Here is a 23,812-nt window from a genome sequence, read left to right on the forward strand (position 1 = left end):
CAGAATTTTACTCTTGTTTGAGTGTACTCAAATTTTTTCTTAAATGAAAGATTCATGGTCTATTTCTTTTCTGAAATTTTTGTTTCGAATCTAGCAATATTTCATAAGTATAATTCTGATACCTAGTTGAGGATCCTTCCGCCAATAAACCCAGGTATATTGCCGATTGAGAGGGGAAGAAGCATTGATCTATTTCAAGATTCATACTTGTCATCGGTAAGCAATTCCAATATAAGGATCAAATTAGATGTATCACTAGATGAAGATAATTTGGACTCTGAGTATTTTCATTTAGCAATCGTTCCTTCCACCTATTAGTAGAATCAATTGCTTGAACGTCTTCTTGATTTTGTTCCATGGACTCCATTGAAGTGGTGAAGGAAAGAAGAAGATGAAACAGAAATATGGAAGAAGACGGCTGAAATGGCTCTGATACCATAATAATGGTAATTTGGAGAGAATAAAGTAATACTTCTCTCTCACACTCATTAATAATAGTTTACACATATATGTACACGTGTAGGGTGACTAACAAACTAACCACTCAATAAACAAAAATAGCAAATAAAAAAAGCAACTAATATCTGCATTTTTACATTGAAATCTTTTTCAAAACCCCCAATTTCCTATTTTTTGGTTCTCCAAGTATTAGAGAATAAGCTTTGTCGACAGTTGGAGATGGGCTCAAAAGAAGGATTTGGGAGCAAAGGGAGGAGTAAGAATCCTTTAGTCCCAAAAGAAATTGCATTAGTTTTTCTCTTTCCATGAGCTCAGTCTGCGCCACAATTGGATCGGAGGAAGATTGATTGTAGGTTGGAGCAGCTGGCTCATCCCATAATGCCTTGAGGTTTCTGAAGTAAGATTTAATGGATGAGTTTCCTTGACGATGAGATGCAATCTCCTCGTAAATTTTTAATAGTACTGTCGGAGTATTGCTTTGAGAATTATTTTGTTCCTTTGTATCTGAACCTACTGATTCGTTTATCGGATTTGTGTGAATGACATTGTTCGCAACTTCATCCTTACCTACACAAAATTTTCAAGAAAAAGCGATATTTGGTATTGATGGACTTGTCTAATATTAAAAAAAATTATATCAAAAGTAAAAGTTTTAGGTCGTATAACCATTTGGATTTGAAAATTTATTCTACGAACTCTAAATCTAAGCTATGTTTTAAAAACTAAAACAAATTATCCAGTTGAGAACTATTTGAAATTAATTAAGCTTATAAAAATATAAGATTAGTCTAAGTCAATCCCAATTTCGAGTTCCTATAACTGAAAAGAAAAGTCATGATATTTATTATCAATTTCTTCCGGTCTTAGTTAATTAACCATACTTTCATGTTCTCATAATCCTTTTACTTGAATGTGAATTCAATTTATTTCGAAGTCAATTGTTACAAAATGAATAATAGAGAAATTGAGAGGAAACAAACATGAATTTAAATACTAAAACGAAATCACGAAATTATTATCAAACGAGAGTCTAACTAGTAAGTTTTTAAAGAACAAGATGTAAACTTTTAATTTTATGTCTAGAACAAAATAGGTATTAACCTCAATATTTATGGATTAAATTCATAGTAGTTTAACGAAAATCTAAAATTTGGACGAAAGGGTGGTAAATGGTATGATCATAAATAAAGGAAAAAAAAAGACTTCTCACAGTATTGTGTAAGTTCACCGTGGTCAACAGAGAGGTGTTGCAGTTGATTGTGAAGAACAGGATGAGGAAGGTTACCAGAGCTGGGGAAATGGTTGGGAGTAGCATTTGGAGAATCAAAGTACTTACTACGACTCACACTATCCTTGGTAACGACACTTGGTTTAACACGAGAGCCAATCGCAGATTTTCCATTCTTCTTTAAAGCCGTAGAATGAGAAGTTGATTTGGTTGTGCGAGAGGAAAGTTGCGATGCAAAGCTTCATTCAGGGGCAGATTTGGAGCTCATATTCTTCTTGACGCTATGATTATTATTATTATTTGTGGCTGCGGATTTTGATGTGTTAGTGGAAGATCTATGGTTGATGTTGAAGTGAGTTTTTCTTCCATCACTTCCTTCCTCCTCTGTTGCTCCCGGTTTGGATCTTCTGGGACTCAGAAATCCTCTCGTCGCCATGTTTGTCGATTACAAGCTTTCTGAACTGATGTCTCTTTCTGTTGGAGTTGTTTCAAATAATTAGCCTCAAATCTCTTTATCAATCTGCTATAAATACTCCTTAATCAGTATTTTGTAAAATATGAAAAACAATTAGAGAGAATGAGAGAATTAGAGAGCACTCATCTATAATCTTCCTTTGTAATTCTTTTTGAATAAAGTTGATTTCTCCGTTGCACATTGGACATAGGCAGAAGGCTGAACCACTTAATCTCTTTGTTCTTCCTCGATCTCTCTTCTTGCTTTTCTTTTTTTTCGTGTGTTGTTCTGTCTTAAATCATAATTTTCCTCTGACTCTTTTTTTTCTTCTCGATTGTACTTCTTCTCACCTGGACAAAATCGTATGCAACAATTTTAATCATCTAAACTCCACTTGGCAATATCTCTTCAAACAAGTGCAAGGTTTAATCAAGGTTACACGTGTGTGCCTGTGTAATAGTGGTATCAGAGCCCTATTACAATCAAGAAATCAATTCTTGATCATTCAAGATTGGTTGTCGTAAGGTTTGATATAGACAAGTTTGATGGCAAGAAAGACTTTGGGTTGTGGAAAGTCAAGATTAGGACAACAAAATGCTTTGAAAGCCTTAGAAGACCCTGTCAAACTTCCAAACAACATTTCCAAAGAAGAGAAGGAAGCTATGAAATCAGTAGCCTATGGAACTTTGATTCTTAATCTAACAGAAAATGTTATGAGACAAGTATAGAAGAAGAAACATCTTATAAGATTTCGAACAAGCTGAAAGAGCTATATGTTTCAAAGGATCTTCCAAACAAGATGTTCATTAGAGAGAAGTTTTTCACATTCAAGATGGACTCAGCAAAGTCCATCTTAGAAAACCTAGCTGATTTCAAGAAAATGACTATCGAATTCAAGAACCTTGGAGAAAAGCTTGGAGATGAAAATGAGACCTTTATTCTTTTAAATTCTCTACTAGAAAACTTTAAAGATGTAAAAACAACATTGAAATATGGCAGGGAGTCAATCACAGTGAATGCCATAGTCTTACCCATCATAACTAAAGAAATGGAACTTCAATCTTCAGCTCAGTTAGCAACCAAAGATAATCAGAATGGAGAAGGTCTTTTTACAAAAGGGAAGTCAAAATCCAAACAAAATAACAATGAAGAGAAAGGGAAGAAACCTAAATGCACCTATTATCATAAAGAAGACCACTGGAAGGAAGATTGTTGGTCTATCAAAAGAAAACAAAATGGGAAGAATAAGAAGTCTAAACAACCAAAAGCTTCAAATGTAGCAAGTGAGAACTCATTCTCTTTCTCGACTGCTCTAACAAATAATCACTAAAAGTGAGGCAAAGCTTAGTGATGCAATTCAAGATTGTGTTTTGGATTCCGGTTGCTCATATCATATGACTCCAGGAAAAGATTAGTTCCATAATTACAGAGAGTGGAAAGGGGGTCTTGTCTTCATGAGAAACCATGATTCATGTGAAATTGTAGGCATTGGATCAGTTTCTTTGTAGCTCTCAAATGGTAATGTGATTGTCATAAGAAATATAGGACATGTTCCTACTCTAAAGAGAAACTTGATCTCTCTTGGGATCGTAGACTCCATAGGATTCCATTACGAAGGTAAAGATGGGAAGTTTCATGTCCTTAAGGACTCTAATTTGTTCTTATAGGGGAAAAGAGAAATGGGGTATATCTGATTATGAATGTTTAGAAAACTCTGTTAGCTTTCAGTCCTTCAGGCACCATTTTAACAGAAGGAGACCTATGACACAAACATTTATCTCATATTAGCTCTAAAGGCATGGAAAAACAAGGTATTCTTCCTAAGGGAATGGAAAAACAATTAAGGTTCTGTGACTTTTGTGTCATTAGCAAGGCAAAAAGACAAAGTTTCCTAACAACCCAGTATAAGTCTTCAGAAATCCTGGCATATGTTCACTCGGATCCTTGGATGCCAGCTCAATTACCCTCATTGGGTTGTGCAAGGTATTTTCTAACTATAACATATGACTATTCTAGAAAGAGCATGATCTTTACTTAAAACCAAAGATGAGGTATCTGAAAGGTTCAAAGAATGGAAGAATAATATTAAAAAACAAACTTTTCAAATCAGTAAAATGTTTAAGGACAGACAATGAGCTCAAATTCTGCAACAATGAATTCAATAAGTTCTGCAAAATGGAAGGAATTGATAGGCATAGAACAGTTAAATACACCGCTCAACAAAATGGTATAGCTGAAAGGTTGGGTAGGACCATAATGGAAATGGTAAGGTGCCAGCTCTCAAATACAATGCTCACTGAAAAATATTGAGCTGATGCAAAAACATATACTGTCTATACCTTAAATAGATGCCCACATCAATCCTTAAATCTTCCGACACCTAAAGAGAAGTGGACAGGTAAGCCTTTTAAACTAGATCACCTAAAGATGTTTGGTTGTGTAGGTTATGTTCACCCAAATCGAGGGAAGCTCAAGCCTAGAGCCATAAAATGTATGTTCCTTGGTTTTACTAAAGGGGTTCAGGGTTATAGATTTTGGACCCCGTAGAGAAGAAATGCATTAATAGTAGAGATGTCATATTCTGAGAAATTAAAATGTTTATGTCTAAACTAGATAACATGGAATCTCAACCCACTAAGGAGGCTTAAATTGAAGTGGAGCACTTACTTTATCCTAGTACAAGTAATAGCTCCCAAAAACCTACTCTTAGCCTAGTAGAGGAACCAGAACATGTTGAAGAATAGGATACAGACATAGAACATTTTGACCTAAAAATGAACTCCCTAGCAAGAGACAAACAAAGAAGGCAAATTAATCATCCTTCAAGGTATACTGACTTTGTCTCTTGTGTCTTAAATGCTTAAGCCTATATAAATGATTCTGAACCTTTAAACTTCGATCAAACTATTAATGATTCAGAAGGTAAGGTATGGATAAATACAATGAATGAAGAGATGAATTCATTAGCAAAGAATTACACTTGGACCCTGAAACATCTTCCCAAGGGTTAGAAACCTATTGCCTCCAAGTGGATCTACAAAGTTAAAGTGGGAATCCCTGGCCAACAACCACCTAGATACAAAGCTAGACTTGTAGCCAAATGATTCACTCAAAAGGAAGTATAGACTACAATGAAACTTTCTCCCCTATGGTTAAACAACCTTCATTAGAATACTTCTATCCTTAGTAGTTCAAGATAATTTGGTTGGACATGAAGATTGCTTTCTTCCATGGACACTTAAATGAAACCATATTCATGGTGCAACCCCAAAGGTATTTCAAGAAAGGGAAAGAAGATCTTTTTTGACACCTAAATAAATCGATATATGGACTTAAATAGTCCTCTCATTACTGGTATCAGAGGTTTAATGACTATGTGTCAAAGATTAGGTTTCAGAAGAAGCACATTTGACAGTTGTGTCTATGTAAGCTCTAACTTCTAAAAGGAGAGAGTGTTCTTACTCCTATATGTTGATGATATGCTTCTAGCAGCCAAATCAAAGGAAACTCTAACAAATGCTAAAGAACTTCTCAAACAAAAATTCAATGTTAAAGACTTAGGATAATCCAAGAGAATTCTTGGTATTGAAATCAACATAAATAAAGAAACCTCTATTTTATCCATAAATCAAAGCAACTACTGGAACAAAATACTTCAGATTCTTAGCTCAAAATAATCTTAAAGAAGAAGAGATAGATCACCAAAATTTTATGTCTAGCATCCCTTACTCACAAGCAGAGTTTGATGTATTTAATGATTTCTTCAAGGGCGGACTTATCCTATGCCTCTACCCAAGTGAGCAGATACATGTCCAATCCAGGAGAGAGGCTTTGGGAAGCCACCAAATGGATCTTGAGGTATCTTAAATACACCAAAGAAACTAAGCTAGACTACAAAATGAATGATCACTCCACACATGATCTATATGATTATGTTGACTCATATTTCGGTGGTGATTTGGACAAAAGGAGCTCCCTAAATGGTTATATCTTCCATATTGGGAAAAATATCCTAAGCTGGAAAGCCTCTCTTCAATTTCTAACAACCCTCTTAACCACAAAAGCTGAATATATAGCCTTATTCAAGGCTATTAAGGAAGCATTATGGTTAAAAGCTCTTCTCAATGACTTTAGAATTAAACAGAAAACAATACAAATCTAGGGTGATAATCAAAGTACTATCCATTTATCCAAAAACCATCAGTTTCATAATCGCACCAAACACATAGATATCAAATTCCATTTCATTCAAGAAGTAATTGAAAAGGGAGAAATAGAGGTGCTCAAAATTCATATGCTTCCGACATGCTTATTAAACCAATCTAAAAACAAAAGCTAAAATATTGTGCTAACCTAATCGGTTTTGCCCTACAAAATAAAGAGTGAAGCATGCATCATCGCAAAGGACGAAATTTTGCTAATTCATTAAATCCAAGATGGAGATTGTTAAAACAGAGAAAGTAAAAGGCTCTTATACAAATCAGCCTCAGTTCTCAAATTTCTCTACCTAGCCTAGATCGTGGTATGTCGACAATAGATTACAACTAAAATATGAATCTCATTGCTAAACTCTAAAATATTTTTCAAAATAAGTGACTAACAAAACTTTCATGGTAAAATTTATTAAAAATAAACCTTAGGGCTAGTTGCATAAATAGAATTCAAGCCCAAAATAATAGAATATGTAGTAGAAGGATAAAATATTTGCATATATAGATCAAAAAATGGTAAAAGACTAAAAAACCCATGCCTAACCACCATTTTGCTCGCTTCTTCCTGGTTTTCTCAAATTAAAAGCTATCACTGATAACAGCTATCAGTGATAGCCCCTGATAGCTTCTATCAATTGCTATCGATGGTAGTTGCTATCAGCGATAGCTTTCAATTTGAGAAAAATTAATACAATCTTGAAATATTGCTTTTAATTTGCTATCAATTATCAGTAGCTATCATTGATTCAATTTCATCAATTGAAATCAACCTTGAAATACTAATACTTAAGGCTATCAATTGCTATCAATGATAGATTTATAAATATTGATCAACTTAAAAGAAAACCAACAACTTTGATTACCACAATAGCTATCACTAATAATCTTTTTTCATGGCTATCACTGATGGCAACTATCAGTCGCTATTACTCATAGACTTTCATTAATTATAATCAACGTTGAAATATTAACACTTAAGGCTATTAATGATAGACTTTTATAACTAGTTATCACATTTGAAAGAAACTCGATATATAGATATCACCTAAGTTTTATCACCGATATCACTAACATCACTCATATTGTGGTTATCAGTGATATCTTCTTTTACTGATAACATCACTGATAAGATTCTATCAATGATCTCAGTGATATCATATTATCAGTGATAGTTCTCTATCACTGATAACGTACTATCAATGGTAGCTTCTATCGCCGATAATGTGCTATCGGGTAGCTTTCTATCGGGTAGCTTCTATCATCGATGACATGCTATTACTATTAGCTTCTATCACTGGTAACATGCTATTAGTAGTAGCTTATATCAATCATAGCCACTAAACTCTTTTTTACCCCTTTCTTGTCCTTCCCAAACATTTATAAGTCCCTTTTATTTTAATTGATAGTTTCTATCACCGATGAACATTCTATTAGTGATAACTTATAGGCATTTCACTTATATTTTAGTTTGAGATTCAACTTTATTAATTAAATTCACTAAGTTAGCTATCAACGATAGATTTCTATAAGTGGCTATTAACTATAAAAATATAATCAAAGATTAAGCTATCAATGATAGAAAATATTAGTAGCTATCACTGATAGACTTTCATTTGCTATTTATATTTATTATTTGTTATCATAATCAAACTTGATGATTGGCTTGTTGGTGTTAAATCAGTTATGAATTGAGTACTTTCAAATATTAGGTACGAAACTCAACCTTATATTTCTTGTGAAAAAAATGTGAAGAAGAAAAAAAAATCAAATAAATGATAGAAAAATTTTTAAAAAAGAGAAAAATAAGTAGCAAAAACTGAAGAAAGGAAAGAAAATTAAATAGATAAAAAGGAAGCAAAACCAAATAAATGAAAGAAAAACAAAAAAAAAAAAAAGAACCAAAAAATCAGAGAAAGAAAATAAAATAAAATAATAAAAAAAAGAAAATAAGCAAAAATCGGAGAAATGAAAGAAAATAAAAACAAAAATAAAGGAATAAGCATGAACCAAAGAAAGAAAATAAAAATAAAAAAAAGAAACAAGCAAAAACTGAAGAAAGAAATAAAATTAAAAAAAAAGAAAGGAAAAAAGAGAAGAAAATAAAAGAAAATAAAAAATAAAGGAAAGAAGCAAAAATCGGATAAAGGAAAGAATAAAAAAAACTAGAAAGGGAAGAAGCAAAAAATGAGAAAGAAAAGAAAATGAAAAAATGAAAAAATGGAGGGAATAAGCAAAAAAAAAAAAAAGAGAAAATAAAAAGATTAAAAAAAATGTAAAACAAGATAAGAGAAGGGAGGGCAAAATTGGAAATTTGAAAAAAAAATCAAATATTGACTAGTCAACTCATCCATATTTATAAATATTTTAAAGATGTAATATATTTTAAGATTTGTTCTCTTATTCTACTATTCTACTATGTATTACAAATATTCTAAACTTTATTTATCCAAAATCGATGAAATATTTTATAGGATTTTTCTTTGGAAATCAGATAAACCACACCTATAGGAAAACGTACCCTTTAAACGTTGCAAAAATGTTTGTTTAATGAACAACCAGGTATGCCTCACGGCAAAACTATTTGATGAAATTCAATTAAAAAGATTCAAACCACATCATGGAAACTCTTGGATAAGAACATGCAAGTTCTTGTTTATCGAGTATCTCAAGTAAGGCTAGCCACTTAATTTACAAATGAAAATAATAGTACAATGCTTATGCGATGTTGTGTAGTCTAAATAAACTAGTGGCAGATCCAAATTCCACTAGGCTCGTTGGAACTTCAATATATACCTGGTGGAGATATTTAAGGAAAGAATTTGAGTTTAAAAATCCAGTGAGTGGTAGGTTAACAAGAAAATAATTTCATGAAAACTATTCTTATTTTGATTAGAAGCTCGAAACTCTGCGAAACAATGACAATTTAAAACTTAAGATACACAAAACATAGAAATTCTTCAAAAATACCTTTTGAAGATATAAATATAAGTTGATAATATGAAAAACTAAATTTGTACCCAATAATCTCATCCTACTAGCACAAACTAATCTCAATACACACACGTGAAAAGCATTAGAAAAGTGGTTTATTTGTCTCTAATTTAGTGTTTTTTAATTTTTACTTAATCTTATAGGATTCATGTTGTTTGCCAGTGATTTTTTTGGAGTTAAGCAAGAGAATGAGATTTGGAGTTCAATAGAGTGAAAGGGGTCCATTTTTTGCCTAAGACAAGAAAATAGCTAAATCCATGAAGTAAGGATGTAAACATGGCTAAGGATGCTAAAGAAGGTGCCCTAACTCGAGAGCACCAATTATGGCAACGTTTCGACGCTGCGATAATTTTTTTTTTATTTGTGTAAGTAGTGTCGCAACACTAAGGAACACTATAGGCGGCGCTGTTTAGCCTCACGACGAGTGTAATTTTAGAAAGTGTGCTATTTATCCTAGGATTTTTAGCTGACCATCAAATCGAATTTTGGAATGTCATGGAGTATTTTGGTTGTAGAGAAAACGTCAAAAAGTGAGAAGAAAGCTTAGACATCGTTCGTTTATCTCGCGGTACAAATCAAGGTTGGCCAATGTCCTTCAACAATGGGAATTCACTTTGATAGTATTTTTCCTTACTCTTTTGAATTTCTATCTCTCGATTGTATGGTTGCTAAAGTGTATGGAAATATGTTTTTGACAACAATGAGTGATTTGACTTATTAGTTCTAGAGTGTTAATGAACCTATTCATGGATAATCCATTGTTTAGATTTTTAATGAATAATGTGGATTTGATTGTTTTTCATTATTATTGTGCTCTTTTATATTGATTGATCATCAATGCGTGCTAGTTAAATGTTCAACTTGATAGATTATATGTTTAATTAGACCTACCAATATTGAATAATTATTAAGCTATCATGAAAAGAATTAGGTTAATAATGAAAATTGATTATGACATTGTCTAATGTCATTCATGTTTTTTAATTTGATTTCAAGAGATTAGTAATCAATTAAGTTTGTATGAGAAAAGATTGAGATAATAATCAAGACTCTAGTTTCTAGATTTAAACATATGAATGACACAAGATTTCATAGAACCTATGCATGGTTTAATAAATTGAATAATGAAATCAACACCCTAGAATACATATTTACTTTTGAAATTTGATAATTGTTTTTTTAGTTTAGTTATAATCATCACACATCTTGTTTCTAATCCTTAAATAAAGTCAACATAATTTTAGAATAACTAAATTCATCTATTAGTTTGATCTCCTGAGGATGATACTCGATCTTTCAAGGCCTTTTTTACTATATTATAACTTGACATGTGCATTCGCACATCATATTTTTGGCATCGTTTCCAATGATCAAAAGTTGCTGATTAGCTAAATATTCGGGAATTGGATAGGTTTTAATTTAAGGTGTATACTATTTACTTTTGGATGATCTAGCTAACTAGTAACATTTAAAATGTGTTATCTCGTGCATCGCTTCACTCGAGATCATTATGTTATTTAATGTGTTGAATTGATTATTTTATAGGTCAAGCAAGTTGGAGGTAGAATTGGGTATTAGAGAGAAAACAAAGCTAAAACAAATCAATTTGAAGCCTTAATGAAGCTACTAGGTCAAAAGGATATGAAATTACCAAAAACACCCTTAGAAGACTAGTGCCTCAACGGTATGCAGTGCAAAAGGCAGCAACCACCAAATTTTAGTAAACTATTAATATTATACTATTGATACACAACTATGATATTTTATATCAACACTTTGAATGAGAGCTGACAAATTATTGAATATAATACTTTGTTTTGCATTTTGAATGTATATCCTATTGATACACTTAATGATATATACTTGAAAGGCATTCTGAATTAGTACTAATATAAAATTGAAATATTAATGTTGGATAAAACGGATTTTGATTATCATTTTCCTTGCGATGGTCCGAGATGAGGCGATACTTGTGATATTTTAGCTTGGTACGCCTTTTATTTGGCAGTTTTCTAGATGTTAGATATCATTAGATGAGTTAATTTTTATTGGCACTAGAAACACATCATATTATGGTGGGGTAACATTTCACAATTTAATGAATCGTCCATTTATTTGATGAGATACTTAAGAGATTCTCTATGGTTAAACTCTTTACAACTTATCAATGGATATAATCCATTTGAAGTATATCATTTTGAATTATATATTTCATATTTGGTATATCAACTCATTGATGTAACAATCCAAATTTTTAGATAATTTTTAATTCAACTATCTTAAATTATTTGGGTGTTATTTTGAGTTATGAGACAAATTGAACTATAAAGATTAAGATAATTCAATATAATTTCAGTTGGTGGGATTTTATTTGAAATCAGTGGAGATTTGGAAATTTTATTTTTAATATAAGAAAAAGTTGGATAAATAAATTTGGAGAATTGAGATTCTTGGAAGAATGTAAAATTAAATCTGAAGAAAAGAAAATTTGTATGCATATTTTAAATTAAATCCAAATATGGTTTGGATTTAGGAGTTTATATATATATATATGTATGTATTAGGTTGTATGTCCTAAAACTTACAGTTTGTAATATTAAACATATTCTATTACAAGAAAGATATTATTGAGGTTTATTCAATAAAACTGTTATTGAATATGTAAAATTGCACTTTTAAAAACTAATTCCAATAAACTAAGATCCATGGCTATTACATGAGTACTTAGATTTTATGTGGAGATATAAGAATGGATCAAGTTTGAGTAAGTAGCCATAACAGTCTACAGTATATGAATAAGGTTGGGTACCTTATTCTGGTAACACTATTGGGTACGGCCCATTTTGTATTTAGTACAAACGATGTGATCCTGAATCGTTCATCTGGAGAGATGCGAGTGGGGGAGTCCTATGTAATGAATTTGTATAAGACAAGACCAAGAAAAAAGTCATTCTTACTTTATAACATTGTTTACTGTTTAAGACTAACTATTTCAAAGTGATGACCTAGGTAACTTGACCTTGATCTTGAGCTAACTATGAACTTCTATTTATTTAGGATTATCCTTAGATTTTCATAGGTGAGTGTTGGCTCAATAAGCCTCCCATTTAAGGGGTAAGACCAGATAGATAGTTGGGAACATATGGTGCAATATGAAATTCACTCCTACCCGATTGTAGGGATAGTAGAGATGCAGTTCCCTTAAGTGCTAACTCCAAGTCTTGAACAAGGGATCCCACCCTCTCATTGGCCCGATAGGGACTCGGTTTAATGATTGGATCTCAAACCAATTGCTTATTAAAGGATCAGTACGAATTAAAGAGCAAGATGTAATTTCAAGGGTAAAACAGCTATTGACTCAGTGATTATTATGAACAACCTGTGAATGGTCTTACTAATTATGGTTATATCGAGTGGACATAATTATATCTACAGTGAGGGGAGTGTAACTATTGTGCTTTAGTGGAGTGATCCAGTAGTTAACGAATATTGATTAGTTCGGTTTAAAAAGTTTAGTTGATTAATCATGAATCGTTGGAGCCCATGATCTGTAGGTCCATTATGTCTCCCTACTAGCTCACTATTGGGAATGTCCTAGAACTCGCAGTTCGTAAATTTCGTGTTAAACATTCTATTCATCAATAAAATATTATTGAGTATCTTATTCGATAAAGTTGATTGATATTGCATTCTATTATGAAAATCCAGTAAACATATCCATGGCTATAGTATGAATACTTTAACTCTATGTAGTGACATAAACTGGATCATGTTAATAGTATATAGCCTAAATGGTCTATAAGTATATGGATGAAATTGGATATCTCATCCTGGTAACACAAATATATGTAACCCATTTTGTATAGGTAATACAAATGATGTGATCCACAAATCATTCATGTAGAGACATATGAGTGGGGGCATCCTATGCAATGAGTTTGCATAAATACTGGACCACGAAATAGTCATTTTTGTTTATAGCGACCGTTTACTATTAAAACTAACTATTTTATACTAAAGTAACCTAGGGTAACATGATCTTAATCGTGAGCTAGCTATGAACTCCTGTTTAAGTGGTATTATGAATTAGTTGTTCATTAGAGGGTTAGTGGGAGCTTAAGAAACAAGATGTATTTATAGAAGTAAAACGGTAATTTTGACCCAGCTGTAAATACGAACAACTTTGAAGGATTGACTTACTTATTTGGTTAACATGGACAAAAATGCATCTACAGTGAGTAGAGTGCAACTATCGAGCTATAGTGTGTTGTCTTGATGGTAAACAAAAAGTAATTAATTTAGTTTAAAGAGTTTAACCAATTGATTACAAATTGTTGGAGCTCATGATCTGTAGGTCCAGTAGGTCCCTGTACTAGCTCATAAATTGAAATAATGAATTGAGTATTGATTGGATGAATTTTGAATTAGGGTTATGAATTTGAAATGTTCAAATTCAGTTTTAGGGTTTTCAATTAATTGTATACGATGCAATTAAATACGTTTAAATTAAAACGAGATAGGAGAATCAATTAATATTTAAATTATGATTTAAATATTGATTATATGAATTTGAATCATATTGGTGGAATGAATATTTTATTAATTTAATATTAAAATATTAAATTAATTAAATTAGTTTTATTTAAATTAATTTTGAATTAAATTTTATAAAACTAGTTTTTCAAATAAAATAGTTTTATTTAAAAAGAATTGAACTTGATTTGAGTTAGTGGATTTTTCCCAAAAGTTGGAAAAATCCACTAACGACTTTTATGTATTTTATCACCAAATTCCACCATGAGTTCTTCAATCAATACCAAGTAGGAGCTGCCCTACATGCAGCCATATTCTAATGTATGAAGTGAGTCTATATAATGAAGCTTCATGCATGGAATTGAAGAAGATCTCTGAGATTTCTATCCAAGTTGTTGCAAAACTAAAAACCCTAACACCCTCTCTCAAGTTCATCTTCAATCCAGCTTGTTTAGAGTGTTTCCACCACACATTCCTTCTTGAGCATAGTGGAGAAGATCTTGTTGGTGGTCTATCTGAAGAATCCAGCTCAAACTTGTGGAGATTATGTTGAAATCATGAAGAGAACTACAAAGGTATTGTCTTGTTCAAACCCTCTTATGAAAATCTCATGAGTAGCATGTTTAAAACTCAAATTAAATATAGTTTACGTGTTTATTGATTCTGAATTCTTCCATTGCATGTTATATTACTCCTTCACTCACAAACGAAATAAACCTTAGAATAGAGTAATGAGTTTAATTTGAAACGTTTAAATTCAAATTAAGAGAATTAGTAATTATATGCGATATAGTTATACGTTTAATATTAGATTAAATGAGATTGGAGAATCGGATAATATTTAAATATGATTTAAATATTAATTACATGAATGGGGATTCTTAGTTGTGAAATTGGTGTTTAATTAATTTATTATTTGATATTAAATTAATATAATCAATTAAATCAATTATTTATAAATTAAAAATTTAAATTTTATGAAAATTCAAATTTAGAAAATTCTTGTGTTAATTTAATGTTTTAAATAGAATTGATTTTAAATTTGAAAATGGGTTTTTTTTCAAATAAGTGGGTTTATCCTACTTTAGACACATAATTCCACTTCAAGTTCCAAGTAGGTGCTGTCACCTTTTGATGCAATTAGATTGCATCAGAATCGTGATTAAAACCAAAGCTAATTGTTGCAGAAATTAAGGTCCTGCTCAACTGACTTCTTGGGAGAAATATTGATGAAGAAAGTGTTCTTCATGTTCAACTGAAAATCAGAAAAATTCTCTCTAAATTCCATCAATTTAACTCATTTTGATTCCCATAAATTAATCTTAGGTCCCAGAGAATAGTAGAAAAGATCAAGTGGTGGTCTACTACGAATTGCTGAGGAGAATCAAGCTGGAATTTGAAGAGTTTTTGAAGTCTTCAAAGGTAATTTCTGAAATGCTTTTTTTTTTCCGATACGAGCATGCTTGATTAGTTGCTAAAATTGATGAATTAAAGTGCTTAATGATTTCGATTTCTTCTGTTAATTGTATGTTAACTTCATCAAATATATATATATATATATATATATATATATTTGAAGTTACAGGTAAAAGAGAAAAATAATTTAGGAGTTTATATATATATATATATATTAGTTCTTTTAAGTTAAGTTAAAAAGTTTAAAAAAAAAAATTATATGTATGTATACCTGGAATGCAAGTGTGAATCCCTTTATACAGTAATATGAGACATGGTGCTTTTCTGCTTTCTTTGATTCATACACCTCCTTCTTCCCACGCATAATAGTCTTCATGCTATTTAATGTATGTTTATAAAAGAGAGAAGACTAGTCATAATGTATAAAGACTTCATGGCCATCGATAATCCCAAATATATTCACATCGAATCGGGTTTTCTTGTATCTTCCAATCATCAACATTTCAATGAATAGTGCCAATGTAACCTTGACATCATCTTCGTAATTAGTAAAATTGAACTTCTCGAATATGTCTCCACATCCTTGCAAGAACTATCCTTTTCATTTGGGTCCTTCGGTCCAACAATGAGTTATCCCATCCTTTCACCACTTGTTTCTCTTTCTACTATTTCATTGGTCGACCACAACCCAGTTATCAAATAAAAATCGTTTTGGGAGAATGTTACCTTCTTCTCAAGAATGTTGAATGATATAACATCCGAGTTTGCATCCGCTACCTCCCTTAACAGAACATGGTGCAAAAGTTGTCCATTAAAAGCAAGATCTATATCCAACAGTGGACCAAAGACTGTTTTCCTATATAGTCTCATCTATTTTTCTATCAACTTATTCTTAATCCCATAAGAAATTTTGTGGACTTGGAAAGAAATTGAGCAGGAAAATATATCTTAGCAAAGACGACCATCTTACCAATCTAAAAAGCATGTACATTACAACAATTGATAAACAATCGCATAACAAAAATTAAACGATCGCATAACACAAACTAGCAGATTGCATAACAGATATCTCAACGATCGTGTAACAGTTAGCTAAACGATCACATAACAGATAGCTAAATGATCGCCAGATATAAACATAGACGATCATACAATAAATATCTAAACGATTGCTTTGTATTCTTTATTTGGTTGCTTAGTAATATTTATTTGATCTTTTAGTAATATCTAAATGCTCACTTTGTATTCTTGAAATGCTCCCTTAGTATTCTCTTAATGATTGATTACGAATAAATACGTGATTAAACCCCAAAAGATAGTCAAATCTCAAATATCAACATCCATTCTTTAAGGAGAAGAGTCTCATACCTTTCAAATCACGATGATGGTAGCAAGTGCATAGAGATGACTGACAAGAAACCTACGAGGAGTGCTCGACTAAAGTTTGGAGAGAAAACAGGAGAAAATTTGAGAGAAAATTCTTCGAAGAGAAATTCTATGAGAAGGAAATGAAGGGACCTACCATTGTAAAGTATTCATAGAGGCGTAGATACTAAATGATCTTAAGGCTTTTTAAAATTGAGGATAATTTTAAAATTTTGCATAGGCAAAAGGTCAGTGGTAGAAAAATTTTTAGGAAAAGGTCATGGGTAGAAAAGTTTTTGGTTTTTGGGTCATTTTGTGAAAAATTTCCCCTCCAACCTGCATAAAGGAACACAACCCCCCTCCCGATTGCTTTTCTCATGCAACCGTAATGTCGTAGACTAGCGCTCGCCCGCTCGTAAGCCTCGATGACGTTCGACCGATCAGTCGCGACCCTCGTCAATAACATTTGATCTCTCTTTCATCGTCGATTTTCTCTCTCTCCCTCTCAGCCGATAAAAGTTCTAGACCCTCTTCGCCAAACCGTCTCTTTGTCCACTCACTTCACGTCAATGGTCATTGGTACGGTTCTAGCCGAATGTGGGTCGTCACCACTGCCACTGCCTTTAGGTTTTTGCCAGATTGGTGTTTTAGGTAAGATCTTGGTTCTTTTGTGGTGAATTTTTTTTATTGTAATTGAGTATCTACTAATCTTTGGATTAAATTTTGCTTGCCAACAATGTTTGACTGTAGATTGGAGTTTGGAATCTTTGAATTAACTTGCTGTTCAACGGCGTCAAAAGTCGATTTTAATACTTTCGACATAATTTTTGGTAAGGATTGGGACTTTGGAACCTTTTAGAGTGTGGTTGATTCAGAAAATTTGGGTTTTACTTTTAAATTTTAGTTTATGTGCATTTGTATCTAAGTTTGGAAGTGATTTTGAAGCAAGCTTTTTTTTTTTTTTTTCATTGTTAACTTCTTGGTCCAATTTGCAATTGGGTATGTTGTTGGAATATAAGTTGATTTGTATTTTTGGAATTACGTTCTAAGCTTGGAATGTAATTCGATTATGGTTTTGATAGGGACTTAATCTAAGATTCTAGCTAGGCCAAGAGTAACATTGATTTGCTTCTTATTTTGGGCTTAAATTGCAAGTAATCTTACTACTAGAACCGTCTTTAAGCCAAACAACTGGATTTGGTAGATATGGCTAGATGAATTGAGAAGCGCGATATGACTATAATTTTTTTGTGGGCATGTTGATTAAAGTATGTTACGGATATGACCACCATTAAAGTATGTGACTCATATGATTATGATCTTAGTATGTTACTGATATGATTTTGTATGGGACCATGGGGTATATACTATGATTTATGTTATGAAATTTACTAAAACATGATTATCTATAGATAAGAGTAACAATTTACTCTTCTAACACTACTATCTTACCAAAAACTGATGGGTTTCTGATAAGCCCTTGATAACTAAAGTTTACCAAAGAAGAAAGAAAAAGAAGGAAAATGAGTAAATATCAAAGTAAATAATGGATAGGGAATATTGTTAGTTAGAGAGGGGGATCAAAACAGAAATGAGAGAGAAAATGGGAGGGACCATGGGGAGAAGAGGTTATTTGTAAGAGGGAGTGAGACCATGGGGAGGCATTGAGGATTTTGTAATCAAATCTCATATTTTGAGACTGATGAGAGAGAAGGGAAGCTCTCTAATTCTTCCGTACTGTTAATAAAATAAGGAGGAGAGTCCATTCTTATCAGCTGGTATCAGAGCACTCACCTGGGCATGGTAGGGAAGATGGAAGCTCGATTAATTACAATGGAAGAAAAACAATTGGAGATGGAGGAAAGGATGGCAGTACAAGCTAAAGAAGTGAAAGATTGGATGGGTAGCATGTCGGCTCAAATGGCTTTAGTGCTGTCGAAAATTGAAACAATGGGCAATCTAGAGATGCAATCGCCATCATCGGAGAGAACTCCAACAGACAAAGGAAATCAAGTAACAGAGGGTTCTTCATCCAAAATAGTAAATGAAGAGGGAATACACGCACCTGCGAATAAGGAGATACCGTTGTTTGATATGCGGCTGAGGAAATTGGAGGTACCTATCTTCAAAGGGGAAGAAGACGAGAATCCAGACAGATGGTTAAACCGGGTAGAGAGGTATTTTGTTGTAAATCTGCTATCGGAGAAAGACAAGTTGGATGCGGTGGTCCTATGTTTGGAGGGGGAAGCACACGACTGGTATCAACGGAGGACGATCAGTCGCTAGTGAGTAGCTGGTCGCAATTCAGAGAGTTTTTTTTAACAAGATTCCGGCCGGCGAGTGAAGCAGATAGTTATGCCCGAGTGATGCGACTACAGCAAGAGACGTCGGTGAGGGACTACCGGAGGAAGTTTGAGAGATACTCGGCTGGGCTGAAAGAGTTGGGCGATGAGGCTTTGGAGAGTAAATTCCTTTGTGGGCTTAAAGAAGAGATCCAAAGTGAGAAGAGGAAGTTGAAGCCCAAAGGATTGAAGGCCAAAATGCAAATTGCCCAATTGATCGAGGAAGACTAAATGTTGCAAAGGCATCTAGGCAAGGGTGCCGAGTCAGAGGGGATCCACAACCCGCATGCAAAGACGGGGGGAAACGGGGGTGGATTAAGCAACCGCGGGTCGAGTAACCCGATTAATCGAACCATTACAATCAACTCAAACCAAGGGAGTTCGACCGGGTCGTCTACCACCATTGTTGCATGAGGAGAAACAGGGACGAAGGGGATTGCTGGTGGCTCATTCCGGAGGCTTTCCGATGTGGAGATGAAGGAGAAACGGGATAAGGGACTGTGTTTTAGATGTGATGAGAAATTCAGTTTTGGCCATCGTTGTAAGAAAAAAGAGTTGCAGTTCATGTTTGTTCAAGAGGGGGAAGACCTAGCAGAGGAAGGGGAAGAACCGGATATAGTTGAATACAAACCAAACCGAACAACACCGGAGGATGCAAAGGAGATCGTGAATCTGTCTCTAAACTCACTAGCCAGACTAAGTTCACCAAAAACGATCAAGGTGAGGGGAATCATTGGGGAAAGGGAGGTGGTTGTATTGATTAACGGAGGAGCAACTCACAACTTCATTACTTCCGAATTAGTCACAGAACTACAGCTACCCATGTCACCCTCTAAAGGTTACGATGTAGTATTGGGATCGGGTGGAGCAGTTCAAGCTGCGGGAGTGTGCAAAGTGTGTATATTACCATCTTTGATCTATCCATTATTCAAGATTTCCTTCCTCTATCGTTGGGTAGTGTGGATGTTATCTTGGGAGTAGTGTAGCTAGAAACTCTTGGGCAAATAATCTTTGATTACAAATTATCAACAATGGAGTTCAAGGTGGAAGAATGGACAGTCCAATTGCAAGGAGACCGAGGCTTGGTGAAATCAGAAATATCATTGAAATCCATGGCCAAGGCAATTAGGGGAGGAGACCATGGAGTTTTGATTGAATTGAATGGTTTAGACCTTAACCGAGGCAGGGCAGAGGAAGAAGAAGACAATGAGGCTGAAACAATGAAGAATAACACTGAGATACCACCGGAAATCCAACAAGTACTAAAGAAATTCGAAGTGGTTTTTCAAACTCCAGCAGAGCTACCTCCTTAACGAAACTAAGAGCACACCATTGAGCTTCTTCCGGGAGCTGGACCTATCAATGTGAGGTCTTATAGGTATCCTCAATTTCAGAAAGATGAGATCGAAAGGATGGTGAAAAAATGCTCATGGCAAGAATCATTCAGCCAAGTCGAAATGCCTTTTCTAGCCCAGTTTTGTTGGTTAAAAAGAATGATAGGAGTTGGCGTTTCTGCATAGACTACCGTGCTCTGAATAGTGCAACCATACTAGATATGTACCCTATTCCTATTATAGATGAGTTATTAGATGAGTTATATGGTGCCACAATCTTCTCAAAGATTGATTTAAAATAAGGTTATCATCAAATTTGAGTCCACCCAAAAGACATCCACAAAATGGCTTTTCGAACACATGAGGGCCACTGCGAGTTCTTGGTGATGCCATTTGGGTTGAGGAATGCACCATCTACTTTTCAAGCAATTATGAAATCCTTAAACCATATCTCCGTCAGTTCGCGTTGGTTTTCTTTGATGAAATTTTGATCTATAGTAGGTCTTGGATGAGTCATATAGCAACTATATTGGAAGTGTTGATTGACAACCAGCTGGTAGCCAATTGGAAGAAGTGTCAGTTTGGGGCAGTGAGTATTGAGTATTTGGGACATATTATTTCTACCAATGGAGTATCGGCCGATCCATCTAAGCTGGAACCTATGAGTAGCTGGCCTACACCACGTAATGTGAAGGAATTTAGGGGTTTCCTCTGTCTCACCGAAAACTACAGAAAATTTGTGGCCAACTATGGCACCATAGCTTTGCCATTGACTCAGCTACTGAAGAAGGGAAGTTTCCAATGGAGTGAGGAAGCGGAGGAAGCGTTCCAATGTCTCAAATCAGCCATGGTTTCTGTACCAGTGTTGGGATTACCCAACTTTAACGAACCATTTATAGTAGAGACGGATGCATAAGGTGTAGGAGTGGGAGCTTTGTTAATGCAAAACAAAAGGCCACTGGTGTGCTTCAGTCAAGCTCTGCCCCCCAATCATCGATTTAAGGCAGTGTATGAAAAGGAACTAATGGCTATGGTGTTTGCCATTCAAAAGTGGAGTCCGTACCTTCTAGGGAGACACTTCATAGTCCGGATAGACCAGAAAAGCTTGAAGTTCCTTCTAGAGTAAAGGGTAATTGCCGGGAAGTATTAGAGATGGATTGCCAAACTTATGGGATATGGTTTCAGCATTGAGTATAAGAAGGGAGCTGAAAATTTTGCAACAGATGCCCTATCCCGATTACCTACTTCACTGGAACTAGGGATGCTAAGTGTAATACAAGGGCTGAATATAGTAGTGTACGTTGAGCAGGTGGGTGCAGATGAGGAACTAAATGGGATACGACAAGCTTTACTATTTGCCCAACCAACCCCTACCGGATATAGTCTGAAAGGTGAAGTGCTTTACTACAAAGGGAGAATTGTCCTTCCAGCTACTTCCCCTACAATACCCCTATTGCTACCTGAGTTCCATAACACCCCCATCGGAGGACATCAAGGCAGCTTGAAAACTTATCAAAGAATGTCTAAGGAAGTCTATTAGAAGGGAATAGAGAAGGTGGTACAACAGTATGTGGCAAATTGTGGGATTTGTCAGCAGGCCAAATACTTGTCCCTTGCACTAGCAGGTTTCCTACAAGTATTAACAATTCCAGATAGAGTATAGGTAGATATCTCCATGGACTTCATTAAAGCACTGCCCAAGTCTGAAGGATTCGATACCATCATGGTGGTAGTAGACCATTTGTCCAAATACGCCCATTTCATCACCTTAAGACACCCATTTTTTGCTCGGTCTGTGGCTGAAGTATTTATTAGGGAAATTGTGTGACTACATGGTGATCCTCGAAGCATCATATCCGACCGTGACAAGATCTTCATTAGCTTGTTTTGGGAAGAACTCTTCCATGTGATGGGAACTAGATTATGTAGAAGTACAGCCTACCATCCCAGACGGATGGACAAACAGAGGTAGTTAACCGAGGTATTGAAATGTATCTGAGATGTTTTACTATACATAATCCTAAACATTGGGCTAAGTGGATACCTTGGGCTGAATTTTTTTATAATACTTCATTTCACACATCTGCCCAAGCCACCCCCTTCGAGGTTTTGTATGGCTGCCCCCTACCACCAGTACTCGGGTATACAAATGATTCAAGCTTAGTCAATGAAGTTGACATCCAGCTGCGAGATAAGGACCTAATGATAGCCAAATTGAAGAACTCCCTACACAAAGCCCAACAATGGATGACGAAATCGGCGAATGCTAAGAGGAGGGATGTGGAGTTTTGCCTAGAGGACTAGGTCTACCTCAAACTTAAACCTACAGGCAGTCATCTATAGCTAAACATAAAAATCCAAAGCTGGCACCACGGTTTGTAGGACCATTTCAGGTTATCGACCGTATTGGGAAGACAGCATACAAGCTTGCCCTACCAGCTGGAACCAGTATACATCCTGTATTTCATGTATCATTCCTTCAAAAATAAGTTGGTTGTAATTTACCACAAATACCGATTCCCCCTAATCTGACGGAAGAGTTGAGCTTTATAACACAGCCTGCTGAAATATTAGGCATCAAAACATCACACTCTAGGGATCAACAAACAGAAGTACTGATTCGTTGGGAGAACGGAGACCATATCGAGGCAACATGGGAGCTTCCAGATGTGATCAAGGATCAATTCTCTGATTTCCACCTTGAGGACAAGGTGGCTCTTTGGGGGGCAAGTATTGATAAGCCCTTGATAACCAAAGTTTACCAAAGAAGAAAGAAAAAGAAGAAAAACGAGTAAATATCAAAGTAAATAATGGATATGGAATATTGTTAGTTAGAGAGGGGGATCAAAACAGAAAAGAGAGAGAAAAGGGGAGGGACCACAAGGAGAGGAGGTTATTTGTAGGAGAGAGTGAGCCCATGGGGAGGCATTGAGGATTTTGTAATCAAATCTCATATTTTGAGATTGATAAGAGAAAAAGGAATCCCTCTAATTCTTCCCTACTATTAATAAAATAAGAAGGAGAGTCCATTCTTATCAGTTTCCTACCATGTTACCGGAAGCCTACGTTTCATACTATGTTATCGAAAGCCTACGGGTTTTCTACTATGTTACCAGGAGCCTATGATTTTCCTATCATGTTACCAAAAACTAATGAGTTTCCTACTATGTTACCATGTGCCGACGGGTTCCCTACTATGTTAATCAGCTTTGGAGCCACAAGATGCTTGTTAGGTTAAGTTAAATCATTCACTAGATAGTCATCCAAGATTTAGTAATTATATGTATGTCCCACCTATATATTGCATTTATTGGACATATGTGCATAGCCTGACCCTGATAGTGGGATTACTTACTAAGTATTTTATACTCATGCTTTGTTATGTTATGTTTTTAGGTAAGGGAAAATGTACATCGACGAATGACAGGAGGAACCGTGATCGTGCCAGTAGGACTAGACAGATTCTTTCGCTCATGTTT

General features: G+C 34.5%; 2 protein-coding genes across 2 annotated transcripts; one reads left to right on the top strand and one right to left on the bottom strand.

Moving 5' to 3' along the window:
* Positions 1-405: 405 nt before the first annotated feature.
* Positions 406-3,164, bottom strand: LOC150034705 (uncharacterized). The gene is made up of 3 exons (XM_090316823.1): positions 3,043-3,164; positions 1,670-1,926; positions 406-1,026 (listed from the first exon to the last, which is right to left on the bottom strand). Exons 1-3 carry the CDS (start codon positions 3,162-3,164, stop codon positions 593-595), a joined length of 813 nt encoding a protein of 270 aa, XP_090172949.1. The 3' UTR covers positions 406-592.
* Positions 3,165-21,501: 18,337 nt separating this feature from the next.
* Positions 21,502-21,873, top strand: LOC150034706 (uncharacterized). The gene has a single exon (XM_090316824.1). The coding sequence runs from the start codon at positions 21,502-21,504 to the stop codon at positions 21,871-21,873; it is 372 nt and encodes a 123-aa protein (XP_090172950.1).
* The last annotated feature ends 1,939 nt before the right edge of the window (positions 21,874-23,812 follow it).

This window comes from Benincasa hispida, chromosome 8 (genome assembly GCF_027475165.1).
Source record: "Benincasa hispida cultivar pf3 chromosome 8, pf3_genome.v1.1, whole genome shotgun sequence".
In the NCBI taxonomy this organism is placed as follows: Eukaryota; Viridiplantae; Streptophyta; class Magnoliopsida; order Cucurbitales; family Cucurbitaceae; genus Benincasa; species Benincasa hispida.